Consider the following 24,303-nt stretch of genomic DNA (forward strand, 5'->3'; position numbering starts at 1 on the left):
GGCACAATCTGGGACATTTATTGCTTCTTAATTAATGGTAAAATCTGACAAGACTGCCACTACTTTTTCATTCCAATGTGGAATTAGAATTCTGTTGTTGTTGATGCCTGAAAACCTTCCATACACCTGCAATAGGTCCTTGTTTCACATTTCTGATTCACACTTATTCTACCTAGGTCTGTAAAACAATTCTAACACTCCTGTTCAAACTGTCAAACTTGTTTGTATTGAGAAGCTAAAACAATGTAGCAGCCATGTGAAGGGTTAACTCTGCTACTGAGCAACACTGAGTGGGGAGGAGCATGTCAACTTCACTTTGCTAAAGTGAAACTAAAGTTGCTAGACATGCTGTATGTTGCACACATGAATAAACTCTCTAAAACACTTCAGAAATCTCTCTTAAACCGCTACACAGTCTCCTGTGGTTTTTATACTGTGGTTTTTTAAACCACAGTATATACTAGAGAAAAATCAGAGAACACGCTTACACAATTTTAAACAGAAACAGGTGAGTAGATTTACAAGGATGGGTGAATAAATATTACTGTGTATATTTATTTTATCGTAATCTCCTGTTTTCTTCATCTACAGTACCAATGTTTAACTATATTTAGTAAATTGACGAATTTATACTGCATGTAGTACGGTTAATCAACTTTAATCAAGATTGGATAATGTCCAGGGACCTGTGCCGTGTTGACAATGTCACTGAAACTATCGAGAGCTGACTCATTCCAGGAAATGGAAAATGCTCCGTTAAAAAACATATATATTGTGTTAATGACTATTGATTATAATCTGGAGCTGGAGTCTATTATTATTTTGATTTTAAGGTTTGCTGCAATTTGCTAAATAAAAATGTTGAACTTTAACTGGTTTACATTTTTGACTTTGCTCTCTCTCTCTCTAGATATGTCTTCCTCCAGCATTCTCCAGTCTGAAGAGCAGTTCCTGTGCTCTATCTGTCTGGATGTGTTCACTGAGCCAGTCACCACTTCATGTGGACACAACTTCTGCATTGCCTGTGTCACAATGTACTGGGATAGCAAGGACCTGTGCCAATGTCCACTGTGTAAGGAGACGTTCTACAGACAACCTGAGCTTCGTGTCAACACAACATTAAGAGCGGTTGTAGAGAATTTTAAAAAGATGAGAGACAGAAGTAAAGATGAATCCCCTCCCAAACCTGGAAAAGTGCCCTGTGACGTTTGCACTGGGACGAAGCTCAGTGCCATGAAGTCCTGCCTGGTGTGTCTGGCCTCTTACTGTGAGACTCACCTGGAACCTCATCAGATAGCTCCAGCCTTCAAGAGACACAAACTGATCGACCCTGTGGAGAACCTGGAAGACAGGATCTGTAAGAAACATGACAGACTCCTGGAGATGTTCTGTAGGACTGACCAGACATGTGTGTGTCAGTTCTGCACTGAGGCAAAACACAAGACTCATGACACTGTCCCTATAGAGGAAGAGTGTGGAGAGAGGAAGGCTCAGCTGGGGAAAACTGAGGCAGAAGTGCAGCAGATTATCCAGGAACGACTGAAGAAGGTTAAAGACATCAAACTCTCAGTAGATCTCAGCAAGATAGATGCAGAGAGGGAGATAGCAGACAGCGTTCACGTCTTCACTGCTCTGGTGCGCTCCATTGAGAAAAGCCAGGCTGAGCTGATTGAGGTGATTGAGGAGAAGCAGAAAGCAGTAGAGAGGCAGGCTGAAGGGTTCATTAAAGAGCTGGAGCAGGAAATCAATGAGCTAAAGAGGAGAAGCACTGATCTGAAGCAGCTCTCACACACTGAGGACCACCTCCAACTTCTCCAGAACTACCCATTACTAGTGTGCACCCCTCCACACACCAAAGACTGGTCTGAGATCAATGTTCACAGTGATCTGTGTGTGGGGACTGTTAGGAAAGCTGTGTCTCAGCTGGAGGAGACACTGAATAAAGAGATGGAGAAGCTGCCTGAAGTCAAACTGAAGAGGATTCAGCAGTATGCAGTGGATGTGACTCTGGACCCTGATACAGCACATCCTGAACTCATCCTGTCTGAAGATGGGAAACAATTAAGACGTGGAGACACAGCACAGAATCTTCCTCCCAATCCAAAAAGGTTTAATAAGTATTTAATTGTCCTTGGAAAGAATGGCTTCTCCTCAGGAAGATTGTACTATGAGGTGATTGTTAAGGGGATGACTAGATGGACTTTAGGAGTGGCCAGAGAGTCCACAGACAGGAAGGGGATTATCACACTGAGACCTGAAGATGGACTCTGTGTTGTGTACCGAAGGGATGTAAACGTGTACAAAGCCAGTAACTCCCCCCCTATCCTCCTCTCCCTGAGAGAGAAGCCCCAGAAGGTGGGGGTGTTTGTGGACTATGAGGAGGGTCTGGTCTCCTTTTATGATGTGGAGGCCAGGTCTCATATCTACTCTTTCACTGGCTGCACCTTTACAGAGAAACTCTTTCCATACTTCAGCCCCTCTGATAATGATGATGGTCAAAACTCAGCCCCTCTCATCATCTCTCCTGTCAATCACACATGCTGATTCAACGATGGAAAGGAAACTCTAAAATGCACATTTGCAAATTGTAAACATGCTGACATGTCACATGATTTGAATATCCACACTGTCCACTGAAATGGTATCCTCAAATGAGAATGTAAAGTGTTCTGCACATCTTAACATGGATAATAAATGTTTGTATTTACTGATTAATGAAGACTATTAACTGGAATTAAAGTTATGTTGCTTTGATTATTCATGTAATTTACCCATAATTGTTACAGGCTGAAAACGATCCTTTAAAGTGACGTTCCTTTTCTCTGTTTCTCTCAACCTCTTGTTCTCTCTCTAAGTGAATGTGATGATCAAGGACGTACTCAGCCTTTGAACTTGTTTTGGATGTAGGTGAATATGACAAAAGACTTTAAAGCGCATATCCACAGTTGAAACAGTAACAAAGTGCTTTGGTAAAAAGCTGAGGGATGTGCCTGGATATAATTAACCACTCTCAGATTAATAGACAGATCTATGGATGCAAGGACTGACCATCCATTATATCAAAATTATAGTTTTAACCATGTTTTGAGGCAATACAGTTTATTTTTACATTTAAAATGTTTACAAATATTGGAGAGAAACAAGCTTATATTTTGGGTTCAAATGGAGTGTGACAGTTGAACTAAGCTGATGAGGCATTTATAAGTCATATGTTTCAAGAATCAATAGGTGTATATCATCCAAAAATGGATTTTGAAACTACAGATTGCCCCTTCTAGCTTGTTGTTGCTACTGTATAAGTGAATGTGGTAAAATACATACTCAGCCTTTGAGCTGGTTACACAGTTCTGCACTTTGATAAAGGACATACTTTTCCAATGAGCTGGCTGTGGATCCAAGACAGTGAATATAATATAACCTGTCTTCAGCAGGTTGTTGGTTTAGGATAGTGATTTTGATAAAACACATACTTTTCCTTTGAGCTGGTGGTGGATGTAGGTGAGGATGAGACCAGGGATCTCCACCAGGGTTCTGATGAAGGAGCCTTTGGCCACGTTGCCCAGGTTGTAGTGGGCCAGACGCAGCATAGACGACAGGATGAGGGTCAGTGGCAGGTGGGATTTATTCCTGATGTCCACCACAGGGTACAGGAAAATCAGAGTTAGAAATAGACAAACTCATACAGGACAGACCTGGGTTCACAATGTATTTGTTTTCTTTCAGATACTTTGAGCGTTCGATTGAACAGGTATGGAGTGCCAGATGAGCGTAGTCTGTACTTTTGGGACTATTCCATTTCTTCCGTTGCATCAGGAGAGCTCATAACTTAAACAGGTTACCAAAAATATTGTAGTCCCTGGAAGTGGCGTAATATCATGGAAACGTTAGGAATGCCTTTTGGTTTCCGTCTTCTGGTTTGGTCAAGCAAAAGTCCCTCCATGAGTCTACAACAATAAACAAATGGAGTGTTAAACTTTACTATTGTCTTCATCAGCATCATTTTGGGTATATCCTCACCTACATCCGGGGCGGCAGGTAGTCTAGTGGTTAGAGCGTTGGGCCTGTAACCGAAAGGTTGGTCGCTCGAATCTCTGAGCTGACAAGGTAAAAATCTGTTGTTCTGCCCCTGAACAAGGCAGTTAACCCACAGTTCCCAGGCCGCCATTGTAAATAAGAATTTGTTTTTAACACACTTGCCTAGTTAAAATTATTTAATCTGACTCTAGATTATGGAGGTAAATGAATGTATTCTCTGTTGGAAAAGTTTTGTTAACTCACCGTGGGCTTCATCTCACCACCGTCTTCATCTGCCTCGGGCCGATCCCTTCCCGCCATATTCTTACTGTTCTCTACGAACCCCTAAAGAGGGAGAGAGAGGGAGAATGAGATAACAGGGTAAGTTTGGTGTAAAATGTGCACAAACGCTATTCGCCATATAGAAATGGAGTAAAAGTGGTACTCTGTAAAAACAAAGGCTATGTTCCATTATCCACAATAACAAACCACTAAGACTGTACAGTGTGATATATTGGAATGCTAATGTGGATAATGGAACAGAGACATATATACAGTGGTGTAAAGTACTTAAGCAAAAATACTTTAATGTACTACTTAAGTAGTTTTTAAAGTATCTGTACTTTACTATTTATATTTTTGCCAACTTTTACTTTTACTTCACTACATTCTTAAAGAAAATAAGGTACTTTTTACTCCATACATTTTCCCTGACACCCAAAAGTACTCGTTACATTTTGACAGGAGAATGGTCTAATTCACACACTATTCAAGAGAACATCCCTGGTCATCCCTACTGCCTCTGATCTGGCGGACTCACTAAACACAAATGCTTTGTTTGTAAATTAATTCTGAGTGTTGGAGTGTGCCCCTGGCTATCCGTCAATAAAAAAAAGAAAGAAAATTGTGCCGTCTGGTTTGCTTAATGTAAGGATTTTTTAAATGATTTATACTTTTACTTTTGATACTTAAGTACATTTGAGCAATTCCATTTACTTTTGATACTTAAGTATATTTAAAACCAAATACTTTTAGTAGTATTTTACTGGGTAACTTTCACTTTTACTTTAGTCATTTTCTATTAAGGTATCTTTACTTTTACTCAAGTATGACGATTTGGGTACTTTTTCCACCTCTGCATTTATAAGGCAACGTCCCGATTCTCCATCCTTCTTCCAAAGTGAGCACAACATGAATTGAACATCAGTGGAAACTCCCTCTAGCCAATTATTACACCAATCCATTCCTTTTAAATCCATGACAGGTGGAGAATCAGGACGCAGCCATAACCTCCCACCCAGCCTTGCCTCCCTTCCCCTCACCATGAGGGCCTTGTCCATGTAGAACTCTCGGCCGGGGCTGCCGTCGTTGTGCTTGGTGTCCACGGCGAAGCAGAGGAAGAGCACGTCCACCACGATCTCAAAGACAGACAGGAAGCAGTGGGCTACCAGCCAGGAGAACAGGCAGACGATGAGCAGGGGCAGCACCCACACCGTGTAGTCCCGCTGGTAGTTGAGCGACAACAAGCCAGCGAACGCCGTGCACGAGACGATCAGTACCTGGTCTTACAACACACAGACACACACATGGACGAAGGGAAAGATGGAGAGAAAGGGGGGTGGGAAAGGGAGAAAAGAGGAAAGAGAAAAGAGAAAGAAAGAGAAAGATGGACGTAGAGAAAAAGAGAGACAATGATTAGTATTATTATACTAGAAAAATAAACACAAATAATGAACTGACAATCAACAATCCAAAATTGGCGTTGCGGTGTTGATGGTGGCCACGCTGAGGGCATTCTCTACCAGGAGGACGAAGGCGTCACATGTCGACGTACAGAAACTGGTGATGTTGAAACCTGTCGCCGTGTACGCGTTCTGTGGTGAAAACAGACAAACAAGAGACAGAAGTATCATCAATAGCAATTTGTGATTGCTGTCATCTTGTAATGAGTCTCCCTTATCAAATAGATTGTTGTCAATGATATTACCTGTAATAGTAAGAATAATCAACATCTCAGATGACAATCAATCTGATTCTGATCGAACACTTACTTGATTCAGGTATGTAAGACATTTCTTTGTGTAGCAGAAGCAGCAGATGCAGGCTTTCAGCATACAGCAAGAACAGGCATTTTCCTACAAACAGAAAATACATTGAGCTTTAGTTCTCCACCCATTGTCTGGCTTGACTTGATAAACTGGTAGTTGTCATAAGTGAAAATGTGTATGTTTGGGCTAGACGTGCCGCTAGCGACCCACCTCGACAACATCCGGTAAAATTGCAGAGCGCGAAATTCAAAAATACTAAATTCGTAATATTAAACATTCATGAAAATACGAGTGTCTTACATCATTTAAAAGCTTAACTTCTTGTTTATCCAGCCGCTTTGTCATATTTCAAAAAGGCTTTACGGCGAAAGGACACCATGCGATTGTCTGAGGACAGCGCCCCACATACAAAAGCATTAAAAACATTTTCCAACCAAGCAGATGCATCGCGAAAGACAGAAATAGCGATAAAATAAATCCCTTACCTTTGAAGATCTTCATCTGGTTGCAATCACAAGGGTCCCAGTTACATAACAAATGGTTATTTTGTTCGATAAAGTCCTTCTTTATATCCCAAAAAAGTTAGTTTATTTGGTGCGCTTCATTCAATAATTCACCTGTTTCCCCTCATTCAAAACGCATACAAAATGAATCCCAAACGTTACCAATAAACTTGGTCCAAACATGTCAAACAACGTTCCTAATCAATCCTCAGGTAAATTATCAAATTTAAGATGGAAAATAGTATATTCAATACCGGAGATAAATAACCAAGTGCTCGCCCTCACCGGAGAGCGTCACAAACATTTTCCAACCAAGCAGATGCATCACGAAAGTCAGAAATAGCAATAAAATAAATCACTTACCTTTGAAGATCTTCATCTTTTTGCAATCCCAAGGGTCCCAGTTACACAATGAATGGTCATTTTGTTCGATAAAGTCCTTCTTTATATGCCAAAAATGACGGTTTATTTGGCGCGTTTGATTCTGAAATATACCTGTTCCAACTCGCCCAACATGCCCACAAAGGAATCTAAAAAGTTACCTGTAAACTTGGTCCAAACATTTCAAACAACCTTTCTAATCCAACCTCAGGTACCCTAATATGTAAACAATCGATAAAATTTAAGACAGAATAAACTGTTTTCAATACCAGAGAAAAACAACGAGGACTCATTCACGCGCGAAAAATGTCTAAAGACTGTTGACATCTAGTGGAAGCCATAGGAACTGCAATCTGGGTCCTGCTAATTAGGCTTCCCTTAGAAAAGCATTGAAAAATTCAATGACCTAAAAAAAATCTTGGATGGATTGTCCTCGGAGTTTCGCCTGCCAGATCAGTTCTGTTTTACTCACAGACATTATTTTCACAGTTTAAAAACTTTTGAGTGTTTTCTATCCAATACTACCATGCATATGCATATCCTAGCTTCTGGGCCTGAGTAACAAGCAGTATACATTTTTGGCACCTCAGTCATCCAAACTTCCGAATACTGCCCCCTAGCATTAGGCACAATCTGGGATTTTTCCTGCTGCTTATGTAGCCCTTCCTGCAGTCAAATTACCTAATGGCCTCATGGGTGGAATGTTATTAATTTTTTTCAGAACTTCATCATTAATAAACTTTGCTTTTTTTTTTTTGCCGAAAATCCGGTGTTTTATGTCAAACAGTTTTGTTATATTTCAGTCTTCTGTGATGTAATATTGGGATGCAAACTCAAACTTGATTACATTTCAATTCTATTTCTGACCTGGTACAGGTGTCTTCTTTTTTGCTAATCCCATAACCATGTGTGTGAGGTGTACCTATTTATTTATCCCCTGTGAATTCTATTGTAGTTGATGTCTTTAAAAAAAACTTCATTACATCTGCAGTAATTCCTTGTTTAGCATTTCTGATTCACACTTTTGTACCAAGAATGTATCAAGAATGAAGAGAGATCAGACATGTGAAGGGTTAATTCTGTTCCAGAGCACAGAGTAGCACTGGGTGGGGAGCAGCATGTAAACGTCACTTTACTTAATGAAACTGAAGTGTGTAGACGTACCGTATGTTGCGCACACAAGCAAACGGTCTCAAACTCTTCTGAAAAAAATGCTAAGGCAGCTCTTTTTTTTATACTACACTATATAGTACCGAAGAATCTGAGAAAACGCCCACACTCTTTCACACACACAGATACAGGTGAGTAGAGATTAACAAGGGCAGGTGAAGATACATTCTACTGTGTGAATTCTTCTTTTCTCTTGTTTTCCTTATCGACTACAGTACCTATGTTTAACTTAATTTTGTACCATGACTATTATAAACTGTATGTTGTATGGTTAAAATTGTGTCTCTAAACGCCATGTTGACAGTGGCACTGAAACTATCGAGAGCTGACTCATTCCAGGAAATAATTTATAGTTCCACCTTCTCTGTCTAGATATGGCTTCCTCCAGCATTCTCCTGTCTGAAGAGCAGTTCCTGTGCTCTATCTGTCTGGATGTGTTCACTGAGCCAGTCACCACTTCATGTGGACACAACGTCTGCATTGCCTGTGTCACAATGTACTGGAATAGCAAGCCCCACCCTTAAAGAGACACAAACTGATCGACCCTGTGGAGAACCTGGAAGACAGGATCTGTAAGAAACATGACAGACTCTTGGAGATGTTCTGTAGGACTGACCAGACATGTGTGTGTCAGTTATGCACTGAGGCAAAACACAAGACTCATGACACTGTCCCTATAGAGGAAGAGTGTAGAGCGAGGAAGGCTCAGCTTGGGAAAACTGAGGCAGAAGTGCAGCAGATTATCAATGGGCGACTGAAGAAGGTTAAAAAGATCAGACTCTCAGTAGATCTCAGCAAGAGAGATGCAGAGAGAGAGATAGCAAAGAGCATGCAGGTCTTCACTGCTCTGGTGTGCTCCATTAAGAAAAGCCAGGTTGAGCTTGTTCAGGTAATTAAGGAGAAGCAGAAAGCAGTACAGAGGCAGGCTGAAGGGATCATTAAAGAGGTGGAGCAGGAAATCACTGAGCTAAAGAGGAGAAGCAATGATCTGAAGCAGCTCTCACACACTGAGGACCCCTTCCAACTTCTCCAGAGCTTCATATCCCTAGCGTACAAACGTCCACCCACCAAGGACTGGTCTGAGATCAGTGTTCACAGTGATCTGTGTGTGGGGACTGTGTGGAGAGCTGTGTCTCACCTGGAGGAGACACTGAATAAAGAGATGGAGAAGCTGCCTGGAGTCAAACTGAAGAGGATTCAGCAGTATGCAGTGGATGTGACTCTGGACCCTGATACAGCAAACCCCTGGCTCATCCTGTCTGAGGATAGGAAACAAGTAAGACATGGAAACACACCACAGAATCTTCTAGACAATCCAAAAAAGTTTGATTGTCATCCGTTTGTCCTTGGAAAGGATGGCTTCTCCTCAGGAAGATTTTACTATGATGTGATTGTTAAGGGGAAGACAAGATGGACTTTAGGAGTGGCCAGAGAGTCCACTGACAGGAAGGGGATTATCACACTGAGACCTGAGGATGGACTATGGACTGTGTCCCGAAGGGATGAGAATGTGTACCATAACTGTTCCTCCACCCCTGTCCTCCTCTCCCTGAGAAAGAAGCCCCAGAAGGTGGGGGTGTTTGTGGACTATGAGGAGGGTCTTGTCTCCTTTTATGATGTGGAGGCCAAGTCTCATATCTACTCTTTCACTGGCTGCACCTTTACAGAGAAACTCTTTCCATTCTTCGGCCCCTCTGATAATGATGATGGTCAAAACTCAGCCCCTCTCATCATCTCTCCTGTCAATCGCACACACTGATTAAACAATGCAGAAAGGGAATGGATAATTCATTAATTGCATTAATAAATCATTAAATGTATCAATTTAGAAATTATTATATTCAGTCAGTCGACATGACACATTATATTTTCCATGGATGTCCTCTGAAATCTCATCATCAAATGAAAATGGAAACTTCTTCACTCTGTTAGGACAGATTGAATATTACTGTGGAAGGGGTGGTCCGAAATAGGGGAGGGTTGTCAAACCTTTTTTATTGTTTTGGGGATGGATGTGTGTTTTCTTTTTGGGGGGGTGGTGGGGGTAGTGCAATTTTTTCCTGGTTTACATTCACATTCTGCTCGTATTCTCCCTATAAACAATGACTTACTTTTGATATTACCCTAATAAAGTTTAGAAACGTTTGGGAAATTTGGTATGGTTTGTCTCTTATTAAGCTTTAGCTACTGCAGGCCTTTGATATGATGGCAGTGCACCCCGGCTTTCCAACTGATTTCGACAATTTGAATTTGAGGTGAGGAAGACTTTCATGCCAACCAGAGTTACTCCTATAATCTAACAATATAATGCTCATCTTTATACAAAATATTTGGATTGAAAATCTTTGAATTACCATCCTTCTGTACATGTATATCTGTATAACAGACGCGGTAGCCATCTGACATAAAGAGATGCCCTAATACCAGCAGCCCCAAACTTCTAAAGAATAAGCTACCAGCCAAACAAGCTTGTAGGAATTGTACTTAAACTCCCCCCTCATACCTGTCTGGAGGTTGAAAATGTTTTGTCTATCTTTGTAATATGTCTGTATCTATGTCATTATATATGTACATGTATTTATGGAAATAAGTCCCTGACTTTATTGTTCAATCCCGCTCACTTTAAAAAAATCTTTGTTTATGTATTTTTTAAACTGACAAATAGAATCAATCAATCCAAACTGTGCAGCGGCCAATTGATGAATAGAAAGAGACATCTGTTACAAAACACCTTAAAAGTTTCGTAACGTTCAGAGATGATCAAGCCAAGCCTTCAATAATGGGTAAGCCTACAAGGTTGCAAGGGATGTATTTTATGATTGTTGAGAGTGACATAGTCTATTTATTTTGTTGTTGAAAATGCATACCATGATATTGAAGTGCTCGAAGTCAGTATCCTTTGTTTTTTGGTTGAGTGGTGCAAGGTAGCTGTGCGTAGGTAAATCACCGGGGAAGCCAAGCCAGAAAAAAAGGCATATTACAACAATTGTGATAATTATGTTGTTTGGTCTATAACGTAATAAATCATATGCCTTGCCAGCGTGATATATATATAGGCTTAAGGCCGAGACAATAAAAGGACAAAGTTTCATCACAAAACCGGAGAGAAACCTTTGTCCGGTGAAGTCCCCAAAGCATATTACATGGAACAAACAGTTACATGACCTAACGTTAACGTTTCTGACATTTTGGGACCACTACTGATTTAGAACCACGGAGAGTTACCGCAAGACGCAAAGAAAACAGGAGCTGCCTCCACTATTCCAGCTCCATTTCAACTTCAACATTTCAACATCACCTATGCTTAGTCTAATACAGTGACAACTAAATGATACCAAAAACAATTTAGTCCAATTACCGTAAGCTAAATATGAGGTGGCTGTCCGTAGTTCTGATTTATGTGTGTCTGTGTGTGTGTGTGCGTGCGTGCGCACGTTCGTGCAAGTAGAAAAAAACTTGTTGACTCACCCTACTCACCCTGCCAATGCCATACACCTCTCTTTCATTTTGACGAAGCGGTTTATCACTCTGTCATACAGTACACACTATGTTTTGTTGTCCTTGGCAACCTGGCTAAAATGCTTGCTCACTAGCCTATCTTCATTTCATGGGCAACGTTAGCTAGTTACAGTAACATTAGCCTTCTACATCTAGCTACAGATCGAACTTCCATCCTCTCAGGCCATGGGCACAATGTATGAATTTATCGTTGGATCAGAATCGCTGTTATAATCAGTGTCCAGTATGGAGAATTAAGTAAAACCACAAGTCCAAATCCCTATCTCCATCCATGGTTAATCTAGGAAAGAGACAATTTTATCTAGCTAGCTAGCCACCGGAGGACAACAACACAAAGAGATGCAAGAATTCAAGTTGTTTCTGTCAATGACGTATGCTCTCGATGCGATGTGATTGGAGAGAAGCCAAGTCCAAACAGGATTCCCTTGACACTTTTTTTGGTGCTCCAGGACCGTTCACAGTTGAGCTCATTCAGTTTAGCACTTACACTTACACTTACACTTTGGCTGTCAGTCAAAACCCGTATAGCACTGCAAGGCGCAGAGCCTGAGCTCTGACGCCATTTTATAGCATGTTAGTGTACAGCCACTGAGTTCCAATTGAAGTGCTTATCAGTGCTGAAATTGTCAACCTGTATACGGGTACGAATATAAAGGGTACCACAGGCTTAACACCTAAAAAAGAGAGAGATAGTGACTGTGTGTGTGTGTGTGGAGATGATTGAGGGCAAGTCTAATTTTAGTGTAATATGTGCATGAACACTGTTGTCGTGTCTTTGACTATGCCAGATTAATTGCTATGACATGCTATTCTATAAAATAATTTCTCCGTAATTAATATTACCTGATTGAACTAATCATGTAAATATTCATTAACTAGAGAGGGACACCACGAAATAATATTTATAGAGCTGTTATCTTCTGAATAAACTCTTAAAGATTTAGTAATATTTTACACCCATAGTAGTCACATTAATCGTCAGTTTATTCAGTCTCATCTGAAAGTTGTAAATCCTTGATTATCTGCAAGAATCCTGGCTAACAAGTTGAATCAGCAATACAAAATTGGGTTTAATTATTTATTTACTAAATACCTAACTAATCACACAGAATCACACATATACAATTAAATCATAACTTGATTACAAAGTGCCGTCATACAGAAAAACGTCCCTAGAGGGCGGAATAGATATGACAGCTTGTTACACAAAGAAAAGGTGCGGGATTTTAGTGAAAGAGCGGGAGACTGGAAGAGAGGCGAAGCTGTGCTATCGTAAATACAGTATCTTATGCATTCTAAATTACCGCCCATTTGAAGAAGGAAAATGCATTAAATATTTACTCTGAGCTGCGCTTCAGTAGGTTGGTGGTAGATGGACCGTGTCGCCAACCCGAGTCCTCTGTCCCTTGAAGAATGTCTCTGGTGCCTTACTGGATATGTTGGAGTAACGTTGTGTGTAGTAGACGGGATACTCGGACTGTCCTTCCTAACCTGCGTTTGTAGCAGCTGTTGCTAACTCAACGGCTAGGAGATGTCACTTCTGTAGTGAATACGAGTTCAAAGTTCATACCATTCACAATCAAAGTCCATGCTGCTGTTGGCTTAGTTCTGTAGTTATTATCTGAACCATTCTGACACCGGATCGTCATCCTAGCGTCCCGGAACAGGAAGTTATATTTTTGTCAATGGCTTTTATAGTGGAGGGAGAGGGGTGTGTCTGAAAAGTTTATAACCCATGTCTCTTCACAGGGGCGGGCCCCTAGTTGAGCAGAAGCCCAAATTGATGAAAATCCAAATCTCTCATTTGGAAGCTAAAATTACATTTAATCTCTTCACAAATAATTTCATATTCAAACATTTGAATTAAACAACATTTCCATGTGAATCCGATACCTCTGACGTTTAGACTTTCCACAGTAGAGTTTATGTCATTCTATCATTGATGAGAATGTGTCAGTGGGCAACCGAACTGACATAATATACCTTAAGTACCACCGCATGTGTTCAGTTGGTCGGATTACCAGAATATAGTTCATTCCCCCCCACTTTCTGATGTCCCCAGAATCTCTATGTTAACCAAGAGGTTTTCTTATGTCACATCAGTAGGGAAGAGAAAAAGGGGGAAAAAGGTATTTATGACTGTCATAAACCTACCCCCACTGCCAACGTCATGACACTGTTTACCATATAGAAAAGTAGTAAAAGTAGCACTGGGTAAAAACAAAGGCTATGTTCCATTATCCACTGAAGTGGTAACCTCCCGAGAAGCCGGTGTTCGAGGGACATTATCACTTTTATACAACGGGTTACCAACATATTCAAATAAAGACTGAAATATTTTAATTAAAAACGTTATTTTGAATAATTGATTCATACTATTTCACCCTTCCACAATATATAGTCCAGACACCAATCTAGGGTTGCTACCCATCGTTCCCTAGAGACGTGACCCAGTCGTTCAGTCTTTTTGTTCTGTATCTATGGACGTGACCCATTCGTTCGTTCTAAATGTTTCATTGCCATACTGGCTGGCAACATTATCCCTTACTTGTTAACTAGCCAACTGAAGGCTAACTTACAGTCACGTCAAAAAAGTGTAGCCAGAATAACAGCAAAGTAGCCGAATTTGCATAAATGGTTTTCTAGTGACATTTATTTGGATACATCCATAACAAAGAGCTAATGAGGCACGATTTCGCATGGCATAGAAAATGTGTTGTCTCGTCAGAACACGGTTGTTCAGAGGAGCCAACAACACAGCTATAACAATCACTTCAAGCTAAAGCTGGAAAGATTACAAACTAGCTGCACTTCGTCTTCGTTTGACCTTTTTTTCAATTGACATTTCTTTGTGTATATCCATTAAAATTACGGCAGCTGATTCATGATTTCGACTGGCTGAGAAACGCTGCCTGCCTCTTTGTCTCGTCCCGACTCCCGACACGTACATTACTATGGGACGGCTGGAAATCATTGAATATTGAAACAATATTGCAAATGTCGGAGAGACAAGGTTTACACAAATCTCCGCTGTTGAAAACTAAATGTTAGTCTAAAAGAAATATGAGATAATGTCGAGATGCTTTTTGTAGTGGAGATCAAGTTTATAAATTGCTTGGCTGGGCTGATGAGACAGTGGATTGCGCAGTCAGATGAAACAGATTAAATAGGAATTTTAATGTAATAGATTTAGTAACTTGTGGAATAGACCGGCTGGAATGCGGTTTTAATCAATCAGAATTCAGGATTATACCCACTCATTGTATAAACTAGCATATCAGTTAGAATGTATGGCCTGATACATTGGAATGCTAGTGTGGTTAATGTAACAGAGACCAATATAAGGCTACCTCCCGGTTCTCCACCTTCTACCGAAGAATGTACGACATCAATTTAACAATGGTGGAAACTCCCTCTAGCCAATTATTACACCAATCCATTCCTTTTAAATCCATGACTGGTGGAGAATCAGGACGTAGCCATTGCCTCCCACCCAGCCTCGCTTCCCTTTCCGTCAACATGAGGGACTTGTCCATGTAGAACTCTCAGCCGGAGCTGCCGTCGTTGTGCTTGGTGTCCACGGCGAAGCAGAGGAAGAGCATGTCCACCACGATCTCAAAGACAGACAGGAAGCAGTGGGCTACCAGCCAGGAGAACAGGCAGACGATGAGCAGGGGCAGGACCCACACCGTGTAGTCCCACTGGTAGTTGAGCGCAAGCACAACGGTGAACGGAGTGCAGGAGATAATCAGTACCTGGACACACACATACAAAGGAAAAGATGGAGAGAAAGGAGGGTGGGAAAGGGAGAAAAGAGAGAGAAAGTGACAAAGACAGAGAGAAAGAGAGACTGTGATGGATTGAATAATATTATTATGCTTGTAATATACACATACATAATGAACTGACAAAAAACTATTCTAAAATGGAGCAGTGTCGAGCAGTTCCCACATATCCCAGAGAAGTTAAAGGGGGTGAGGCTCACGTTGTTCTCGGTCAAATTATCCCTTCCATGCATCTAGGTACCATCCGTGGTCACCTTCGCCATAACTTCGAGAGAGGACAGACCAGAACAACAGTTTAGTTTAGGCCATTTCTGATTCAGGAGATCCAGACAAACTATTTACTTTATGACAAATTATTGCTACTACCAATATTATTAATACAAATTTCAAAGACTAATGTCAAGAGAATAACAACACACCATTTTTGCAAATGTCTTATACTCTCCAATCACATTGGTGACCTCACCGCAGAGTTACAGGGTGAAGGAGTTAGAGGGCTAATCCTTAGGGAGAAATCCCGACCATCCAGCAGACCCAATCTGGTGAGATTTGTACTGAAGCAAGAAAATGAAGAAGAAGAAAAACAGTGCAAAAACAAACATAACAACAGCATTCCACTTAATAAAAAACACCTTATCCTTCACCCAATCAAGCTCTCTGTTTGTAAGGTTACCTGCTTTGGTCCACATGGCAAAGTCTCAGCACTGTCTGGTAACAATCCACAAACCCAACAATCTGTTACATTCTGTAGTACAGAGACATTACTAACTATATTTAAGAAAGTGTTTGACCCGGAGGAAAACTGTCAACCATTACCAACATATATTTTTTCCTTTTACAGGCTAGCATGTTGGCACGACTTCCGCCGAAGACGGTCCCTCTCCTTGTTCGGGCGGTGTTCGATGTTCGGCGGTCGACGTCACCGGCCTTCTAGCCATCGCCGATCCACTTATCATTTTAATTTTGTTTTGTATTTGTTTTACACACCTGGCTTCAGTTCCCCAGTTACATGTTCATTATTTAACCCTCTGTTTCCCCATGGTTTTTGTGCGTGATTGTTTTATGTATGTTCGGTCCGTTATTGTGGGCTCGGTATTACGACATGTTATTTGGAATATTTGAGTAAAGTTACTTGTGTTACTCATCTCTGCTGTCCTGCGCCTGACTCCTCTGCACCAGCTACACCCAGACCATTACAGAATCACACACCACAAAAATGGAGTCAGCAGGAGCAGACATACTCCCCTTTGGCGGTCGAGGAGCGCGTCCAGCAGCATGCAACCATGTTGCAACGTCTCGCCACCGCCATGGATCGCGTGCTGCAGACGATGGACCGATGGGAGAGAGGAGAAGTTCTTCCAGCACCTCCACCAGCACCACTACAACAGGCACCACTGTTCACCCCTCCTTCACCTGGTCCCAGTGGGATTCGGCTCGTGCTCCGGAGGGAGTATGATGGGACGGCTGCTGGATGCCAGGGGTTCCTACTCCAGCTGGAACTCTACCTGGCGACCATCCACCCGGCTCCTTCAGGACGTGAGAGCATGTCCACCCTCGTCTCCTGTCTCTCAGGGAAAGCCCTGGATTGGGCATATGCCGTATGGGGGGAAGGAGAAGTGGTGTTGGACCATTACGCGTAGTTCACCCATCACTTTCGGGCAGTTTTCGACCACCCGCCTGAGGGTAGAGCGGCGGGTGAACGTCTGTTCCACCTGAGGCAGGGGACGAGGAGCGCACAGGAGTTCGCCTTAGACTTCCGGACCCTGGTCGCCAGCGTGGGATGGAACAACAGGGCCCTGATCGATCACTACCATTGCAGTCTGCGCGAGGACGTCCGTCGGGAGTTGGCCTGCAGGGACACCACTCTCACGTTGGACCAGCTGGTGGACCTGTCCATCCGGCTGGATAACCTGCTGGCTACCCGCGGACGTCCGGATCGGGGCCTGTCGCTTAGGGCGACCGGAGGAGGGGCCATTCCCTGCACCAGCTGTGGCCGCAGAGGGCACACTACTGATCGGTGCTGGGGAGGTTCCTCTGGGAGTCGAGGCAGCAGGAAGGGCACTCTCGTGTCACCCCAGGTGAGTCGGCACCAGGCTCACCCAGAGCCCCCTGTTGCTCACATGTTTAGAAATCTTCCTGAGTTTTCCCCGCATTCCCAGCATAAGGCGCTCGTAGATGGAGGCGCACCTGGGAATTTTATTGACAGAGCATTTGCCCATAGTTTAGGGATCCCCAGTGTTCCTGTGGATATGCCCTTCCCTGTGCATGCCCTAGATAGTTGACCATTAGGGTCAGGGCTAATTAGGGAGGCCACCGCTCCACTGGGCATGGTTACGCAGGAGGGTCACAAGGAGAGAATTAGTCTTTTCCTTATTGATTCTCCTGCGGTTCCCGTGGTGCCGGGCCTACTCTGGTTGGCCTGTCATGACCCCACTATTTCGTGGCAACAGAGGGCTCTAAAGGGGTGGTCAGGAAAGTGCTCGGGGAGGTGTGTAGGGGTTTCCATCGGTGCTATTACGGTGGAAAGTCCAGACCAGGTCTCCACCGTGCGCATCCCCTATGAATATGCCAGTTTGGCTCTCGCCTTCTGTAAGAAGAGGGCGTTTCAATTACCACCCCATCGATGGGGGGATTGTGCGATAAATCTCCTGGTAGACGCAGCACTTCCCAGGGGTCACGTGTATCCCCTGTTACAGGAGGAGATGGCGGATATGGAAACATACTGTAAGTACAAATTCTTATTTACAATGACGGCCTACCTCGGCCAAACCCAGACGATGCTGGGCCAATTGTTCGCCAACCTATGGGACTCTCAAACACAGCCGGATGTGATGCAGCCTGGCTTCAAACAAGGTACTGCAGTGACGCCTCTTGCACTGAGATGCAGTGTATTAAACCTGTCGTCCGGGTTTGGCCGGCATAAGCCGTCATTGTAAATAAGAATTTGTTCTTAACTGACTTGCCTAGTTAAATAAAATTAAAATAAAAAACCTTCTTACTTAGATCACTGGTGTTACCCAAACTATAGAATTGAGTAAAAATATTTGGAAATTGTCAAAAACGTCTCTTATTCGTACCTCTGTCCCAAATGTCCCCTGTTTGATTTCAGTGAGTATGTCACGATCGTTGTATGTTGGAAGAGAGGAGGACTAAGGCGCAGCGTGATAACAATACATTCTACTTTAATGAAACGAAGAACACTTGACAAACTAACAAAACAACAAAGGAATGAACGTGACGCTATAAACAAATAGTGCTGACACAAACACTACACATAGACAATAACCCACAACCCACAATACAAAACAGGCTACCTAAATGTGGTTCCCAATCAGAGACAACGCAAAACACCTGTCTCTGATTGAGAACCATATCAGGCCAAACACAGAAATAGACAAACCAGACAAACAACATAGAATGCCAACACAGATCACACCCTGACCAAACAAAACATAAAACCTACACAGCAAACTATGGTCAGGGCGTGACAGAGTACCCTTCATTTTCACTGGCGGCTTATCTATTTGTCCACCGTAAGCTTTAACAACAGATGGCAGCCCCTAATATGATATCAGTCCCAAGGTTCAATCACTCTGTTTGTCATGTGACTTGGTATTAAACATTTACTTTACTAAAATATGCAGTGGTGGTAAAAGTACCCAGTTGGCATACTTGAGTTAAAGTATAGATACCTTAATAGAAACATACTCAAGTAAAAGTGAAAGTCACCCAGTAAAATACTACTTGAGGTAAAAGTCTAAAAGTATTTGGTTCTAAATTTACTGAAGTATCAAAAGTACATGTAATTGCTAAAATATACTTAAGTACCAAATGTCTAAGTATAAATAATTTCAAATTCGTTATATTACGCAAAGCAGATGGCACCATTTTCTTGTTTTTAAAATGTATGTATAGCCAGGGGCACACTCCAACACTCAGACATCATTTTCAAAAGATGAATTTGTGTTTAGTGAGTGTGCCAGATCAGAGGTAGTAGGGATTACGTCTTGATAAGTGCGGAAATTGACAATTTTCCTGTCCTGCTAAGCATTCAAAATGTAACAAGTACTTTTGGGTGTCAGGGAAAATGTATGGAGTAAAAAGTACATTATTTTCTCCAGGAATGTAGTGAAGTAAAAGTGAAAGTTGTCAAAAATATGAATAGTAAAGTACAGATACCCCAAAAAACTACTGAAGTAGTACTTTTAAAAAGTATTCTTGCTTAAGTACTTTACACCACTGAAAATATGGCATTAGTAGAGGGCTATTTGATAGCCACTGATGACATATTACCATTCACATACTGTCAACACTCATTAAATTGGACTTCAACTGATAGATCGTGAGTACCAAGAGTCTTTACACTTTACCTCCTTCATCAATGTCTTTGTTACTCTCACTAGTCTTCATATCTGTTTCCATCAACTAAAACCCTTCTACTCCAGTGTAGAAAAAGATTTTCCATCACTACTGCTAATACACACGGAACACTCTCAAACATTGTACTGCTTTTACCCCCATTGTAAGGTTAAAAACAAAACAAAACATACACCAATCAAATGTATTTATAAAGCCCTTCTGACATCAACTGATGTCACAAAGTGCTGTACAGAAACCCAGCCTAAAACCCCAAACAGCAAGCAATGCAGGTGTAGAAGCACAGTGGCTAGGAATAACTCCCTAGAAAGGCCAGAACCTAGGAAGAAACCTAGAGAGGAACCAGGCTATGGGGGGTGGCCAGTCCTCTTCTGGCTGTGCCAGGTGGAAATTATAAAAGAACATGGCCAAGATGTTCAAATGTTCATAGATGACCAGCAGGGTCAAAAAGTAATAATCACAGTGGTTGTCGAGGGTGCAACAGGTCAGCACCTCTGGAGTAAATGTCAGTTGGCTTGTCATAGCCGATCATTCATGGTATCTCAACCACTCCTGCTGTCTCTAGAGAGTTGAAAACAGCAGGTCTGGGACAGGTAGCACGTCCGGTGAACAGGTCAGAGTTCCATAGCCACAGGCAGAACATACATGACCTACATGTGTGCATCATTTCCAATCCCCTATATATTTTTGGGGTAAATATATATATCCATATACATACACATATACACACATATACATATACTGTATATACAAACACATACCTACATAGACATACATACTTTTTTTTATTATTGCCCGCAAACCCTACCACCCTTCCCCCAATTGGAGTAAACTAATAAACAATAACACTTAGGCTTCTACCTTCAGTTTATACATCTTATACACATTTTACAGACACAATCTATTTTACAATAGTTCTATTTTGTTTGTTTTTTGTCCTTCCTCTATTTCTGATGTCCATCCAGTTTGATTTCTATTTGTAACTGTGCTATTTCACAAAATTTCTGAACCTATATACGTATATATATACACATACACTACTGGTCAAAAGTTTTAGAACGCCTACTCAGTCAAAAAAATTTTTTTATACATTGTAGATATATAGTGAAGGCATCAAAACTATTAAATAACACATATGGAATCATGTAGTAACCAGAAAAAGTATAAATGGATTTAGGAAATAGTCGAACTGATACAGGACAGACCTGGATTCAAATAACATTTGTTTTCTTTCAGATACTTTGTGCGTTTAGTTGAGCTTGAGCTTGTATGGTGCCAGATTGGTGGGGTTGTACTTTTGGGATGATTCTATTGGTTATAATGCACCAGGGAAGCTCAATCAGTGCAGCTAATGCATTTGACAGAAGAAAAAAATAGACTTTGAACCCTGGTCTGATACAGGGCAACTTCCAGTTCACCACATCAATCACAAGCATTTAATTCAATATATGGTTTTATTGTTGGGTATAAAAAATATATATATTTGGGAATATGGTTTTATTGTTTCTCCCTCTTAGTGGATATCTTAGTGACATAGACACAAACCCATGTTCAAGATTGAACTCATCATCTCTTGCCCCACAGCTCTCACAAAGCCAAGAGGAAATTGATTTCTTTTTCTTTTCTTTTATTAATATGCAAAAAAAGGCATAACAATTCTGTTATATAACAATAACTCATGAAGGAAATAGAGATACAGTCATAGGGAATCCCGTTTTCTATGGATAGAGTATTACAAACTTAGTAAGCAGTAATGATCCAATGTGGCCACAATTTAGGGATTGTCAGTTATGATCATGCGTTGCCTTTAACCTGTTTGGCGTGCAAGCCCGACGTCGGTACATTTATGACAACAGCCACTTCAAGTGCAGGGCGTGAAATTCAAAAGATTTTTTTTTTTTATATTTAACTTTCACACATTAACAAGTCCAATACAGCATATGAAAGGTACACATCTCGTAAAATCCAGCCAACATGTCCGATTTTTAAAATGTTTTACAGGGCAGACAAAATATGTAAATCTATTAGCTAACCACTTTAGCAAAAGACTCCACTTTTATTACTCCATCAGTTTTTGACTCCATCAGTAGCTATCACAAATTTGGCCAAATAAAGATATAAATAGCCACTAACCAAGAAACAACCTCATCAGATGACAGTCTGATAACATATTTATTGTATAGCATATGTTTTTTTCGAAAAATGTGCATATTTCAGGTATAAATCATAGTTTACATTGCAGCTACAGTCAGAAATTGCACCGAAAGCAGACAGAAAAATTACAGACACCAACGCCAAATAACTAAATACTCATCATAAAATATTTCTGAAAAATACATAGTGTACAGCAATTGAAAGACAGGCATCTTGTGATTCCAGACAATATTTCCGATTTATCAAGTGTTTTACAGCGAAAACACAATATAGCGTTATATTAGCGTAGCCACAATAGCCAGAAACACTTGGGCGCCGACGACCAGTTCACATGCACGACAGATATTAGAAATAGCATCATAAAATGTTTCTTACTTTTGGTGATCTTCCGTCAGAATGTTGGACAAGGTGTCCTTTGTCCAGAACAGTCGTTGTTTGGATCTGGAACGGCAAATTTCCCTCTTGATTTAGCATGGGCACTTGCCAAGTGGCACGGATCTCTCTAACGTCAACAAAGTCAGAGAACGGAACACGGCAAAACTCCCGAAAAAAATTCAATAATCTGATTAAACTATATTGAAAAAACATACTTTACGATGATATGGTCACATGTATCAAATAAAATCTAAACCGGAGATGTTAGTCATCCATAACGACAGCTAAACAGAAGGCAAATCCATGTCCTCTTTCGCGCGCTCCAGAAACAGGAAATGGACGGTCACGTCATACAAAGAGCTTTAATTCCACCTCAGACCAAGATAGACACGAAATTTCTTCTCTCACCGCCTCTTGACAACCAGGGGAAGGTGTATTAAGTGTACGTAGACTCTTACGTTCATTGCCCATGTATAGGCATTAAGTTGAACAGAGCATCGATTTCTGACATTCAACTTCCTGGTCAGGAAATGTGCTGCAGAACGAGTTCTGTTTCACTCAGAGAAATAATTCAAACGGTTTTAGAAACTAGAGAGTGTTTTCTATCCAATAGTAATACGAATATGCATATTGTACGAGCAAGAATTGAGTACGAGGCCGTTTGAAATGGGCACGATTTAACTGGCTACTCAATATTGCCCCTTGCAGCCATAAGAAGACATAACATAAGACGACCTCTGCATTTGTAGGACCTGCATTTCATTAGACTTCTTCAGGCACCACAAGCAGCAGATGCAGGCTTTCAGCATACAGCGAACACAGGCATTTTCCTACAAACAGTAAAAACATTCTACATTTTCTCCTTTCACCCATTGTCTGGCTTGACTTGATAAACTGGTAGTTGGTATAAGTCAAAGTGAGTATGTTTAAAGGAAAAATCTGGGACATTTCTTGCTTCTTAATTAATGGTACAATCTGCCAAGACAGCCACTACTTTTCTGTTATTGTTGATGCCTGAAAACCTTCCATACACCTGCAATAGGTCCTTGTTTCACATTTCTGATTCACACTTATTCTACCTAGATCTGTAAAACAATTATAACACTCCTGTTTAAACTGTTAAACCTTTCTAGCCCCGGGGTTCCGCTAGCGGAACACCCACAACATTCCACTGAAAAGGCAGCGCGCAAAATTCAAAAATATATTTTTTAAAATATTTAACTTTCACGCATTAACAAGTCCAATACAGCAAATGAAAGATAAACATCTTGTTAATCTACCCATGGTGTCCGATTTCAAAATGATTTACAGTGAAAGCACAACATATGATTATGTTAGGTCAGAGCCAAGTCAAAAACACACACAGCCATCTTTTCAGCCAACAATAGGAGTTAGAAAAAGCAGAAATATAGTTTAAAATGAATCACCAACCTTCGATTATCTTCATCAGATGACAGTCATAGGACATCATGTTATACATGTATCGTGTGTTTTGTTCGATAATGTGCATATATATATTAAAACAAATCTCAGTTTACATTGGCGCGTTACGTGCAGTAATGTTTTGATTCCAAAATATCCTGTGATTTTGCAGAAATACTCATAATAAACATTGATAAAAGATGCAAGTGTTATTCACAAAATTAAAGATAAACTTATCCTCTATGCAACCGCTGTGTCAGATTTCAAAATAAACTTTACAGAAAAATAATTATCTGAGAACGGCGCTCAGAGCACAATCCAGCCAAAGAAATAGTTGCCAGTTTGGCGTCAACAGAAGCTACAAAAACACTATAAATGTGCACTTACCTTCGAATAACTTCATCAGAAGGCACTCCCAGGATTCCCAGTTCGACAGAAATGACTGAAAAGTTCCATAAAGCCCATCATTTAGCCACTTGTTGTTAGCATGTTCAGCCCACGAATCCATTTTCATGACGCACGAGAAATCCCTCCAGACAAAAACTCAAAAAGTTC

General features: G+C 41.1%; 3 protein-coding genes across 3 annotated transcripts; 2 read left to right on the forward strand and 1 right to left on the reverse strand.

The window, feature by feature from the left end:
* The first annotated feature begins 344 nt into the window (after nucleotides 1–344).
* LOC129841378 (E3 ubiquitin-protein ligase TRIM39-like) lies at nucleotides 345–3,192 on the forward strand. The gene is made up of 2 exons (XM_055909626.1): nucleotides 345–508; nucleotides 911–3,192. Exon 2 carries the CDS (start codon nucleotides 913–915, stop codon nucleotides 2,542–2,544), a length of 1,632 nt encoding a protein of 543 aa, XP_055765601.1. The 5' UTR covers nucleotides 345–508; nucleotides 911–912; the 3' UTR covers nucleotides 2,545–3,192.
* A 248-nt stretch (nucleotides 3,193–3,440) lies between these two features.
* On the reverse strand, nucleotides 3,441–6,128 carry LOC129841370 (choline transporter-like protein 1). Its single transcript, XM_055909616.1, has 6 exons — nucleotides 6,066–6,128; nucleotides 5,762–5,888; nucleotides 5,337–5,578; nucleotides 4,279–4,359; nucleotides 3,840–3,856; nucleotides 3,441–3,627 (listed from the first exon to the last, which is right to left on the reverse strand). The coding sequence occupies exons 1-6, from the start codon at nucleotides 6,126–6,128 to the stop codon at nucleotides 3,441–3,443; spliced, it is 717 nt and encodes a 238-aa protein (XP_055765591.1).
* Nucleotides 6,129–8,490: 2,362 nt separating this feature from the next.
* On the forward strand, nucleotides 8,491–10,170 carry LOC129841371 (E3 ubiquitin-protein ligase TRIM21-like). Its single transcript, XM_055909617.1, has 2 exons — nucleotides 8,491–8,565; nucleotides 8,625–10,170. The coding sequence occupies exons 1-2, from the start codon at nucleotides 8,491–8,493 to the stop codon at nucleotides 9,873–9,875; spliced, it is 1,326 nt and encodes a 441-aa protein (XP_055765592.1). The 3' UTR covers nucleotides 9,876–10,170.
* Nucleotides 10,171–24,303: the final 14,133 nt, after the last annotated feature.

This window comes from Salvelinus fontinalis, chromosome 42 (assembly GCF_029448725.1).
Source record: "Salvelinus fontinalis isolate EN_2023a chromosome 42, ASM2944872v1, whole genome shotgun sequence".
NCBI classification, from domain to species: domain Eukaryota; kingdom Metazoa; phylum Chordata; class Actinopteri; order Salmoniformes; family Salmonidae; genus Salvelinus; species Salvelinus fontinalis.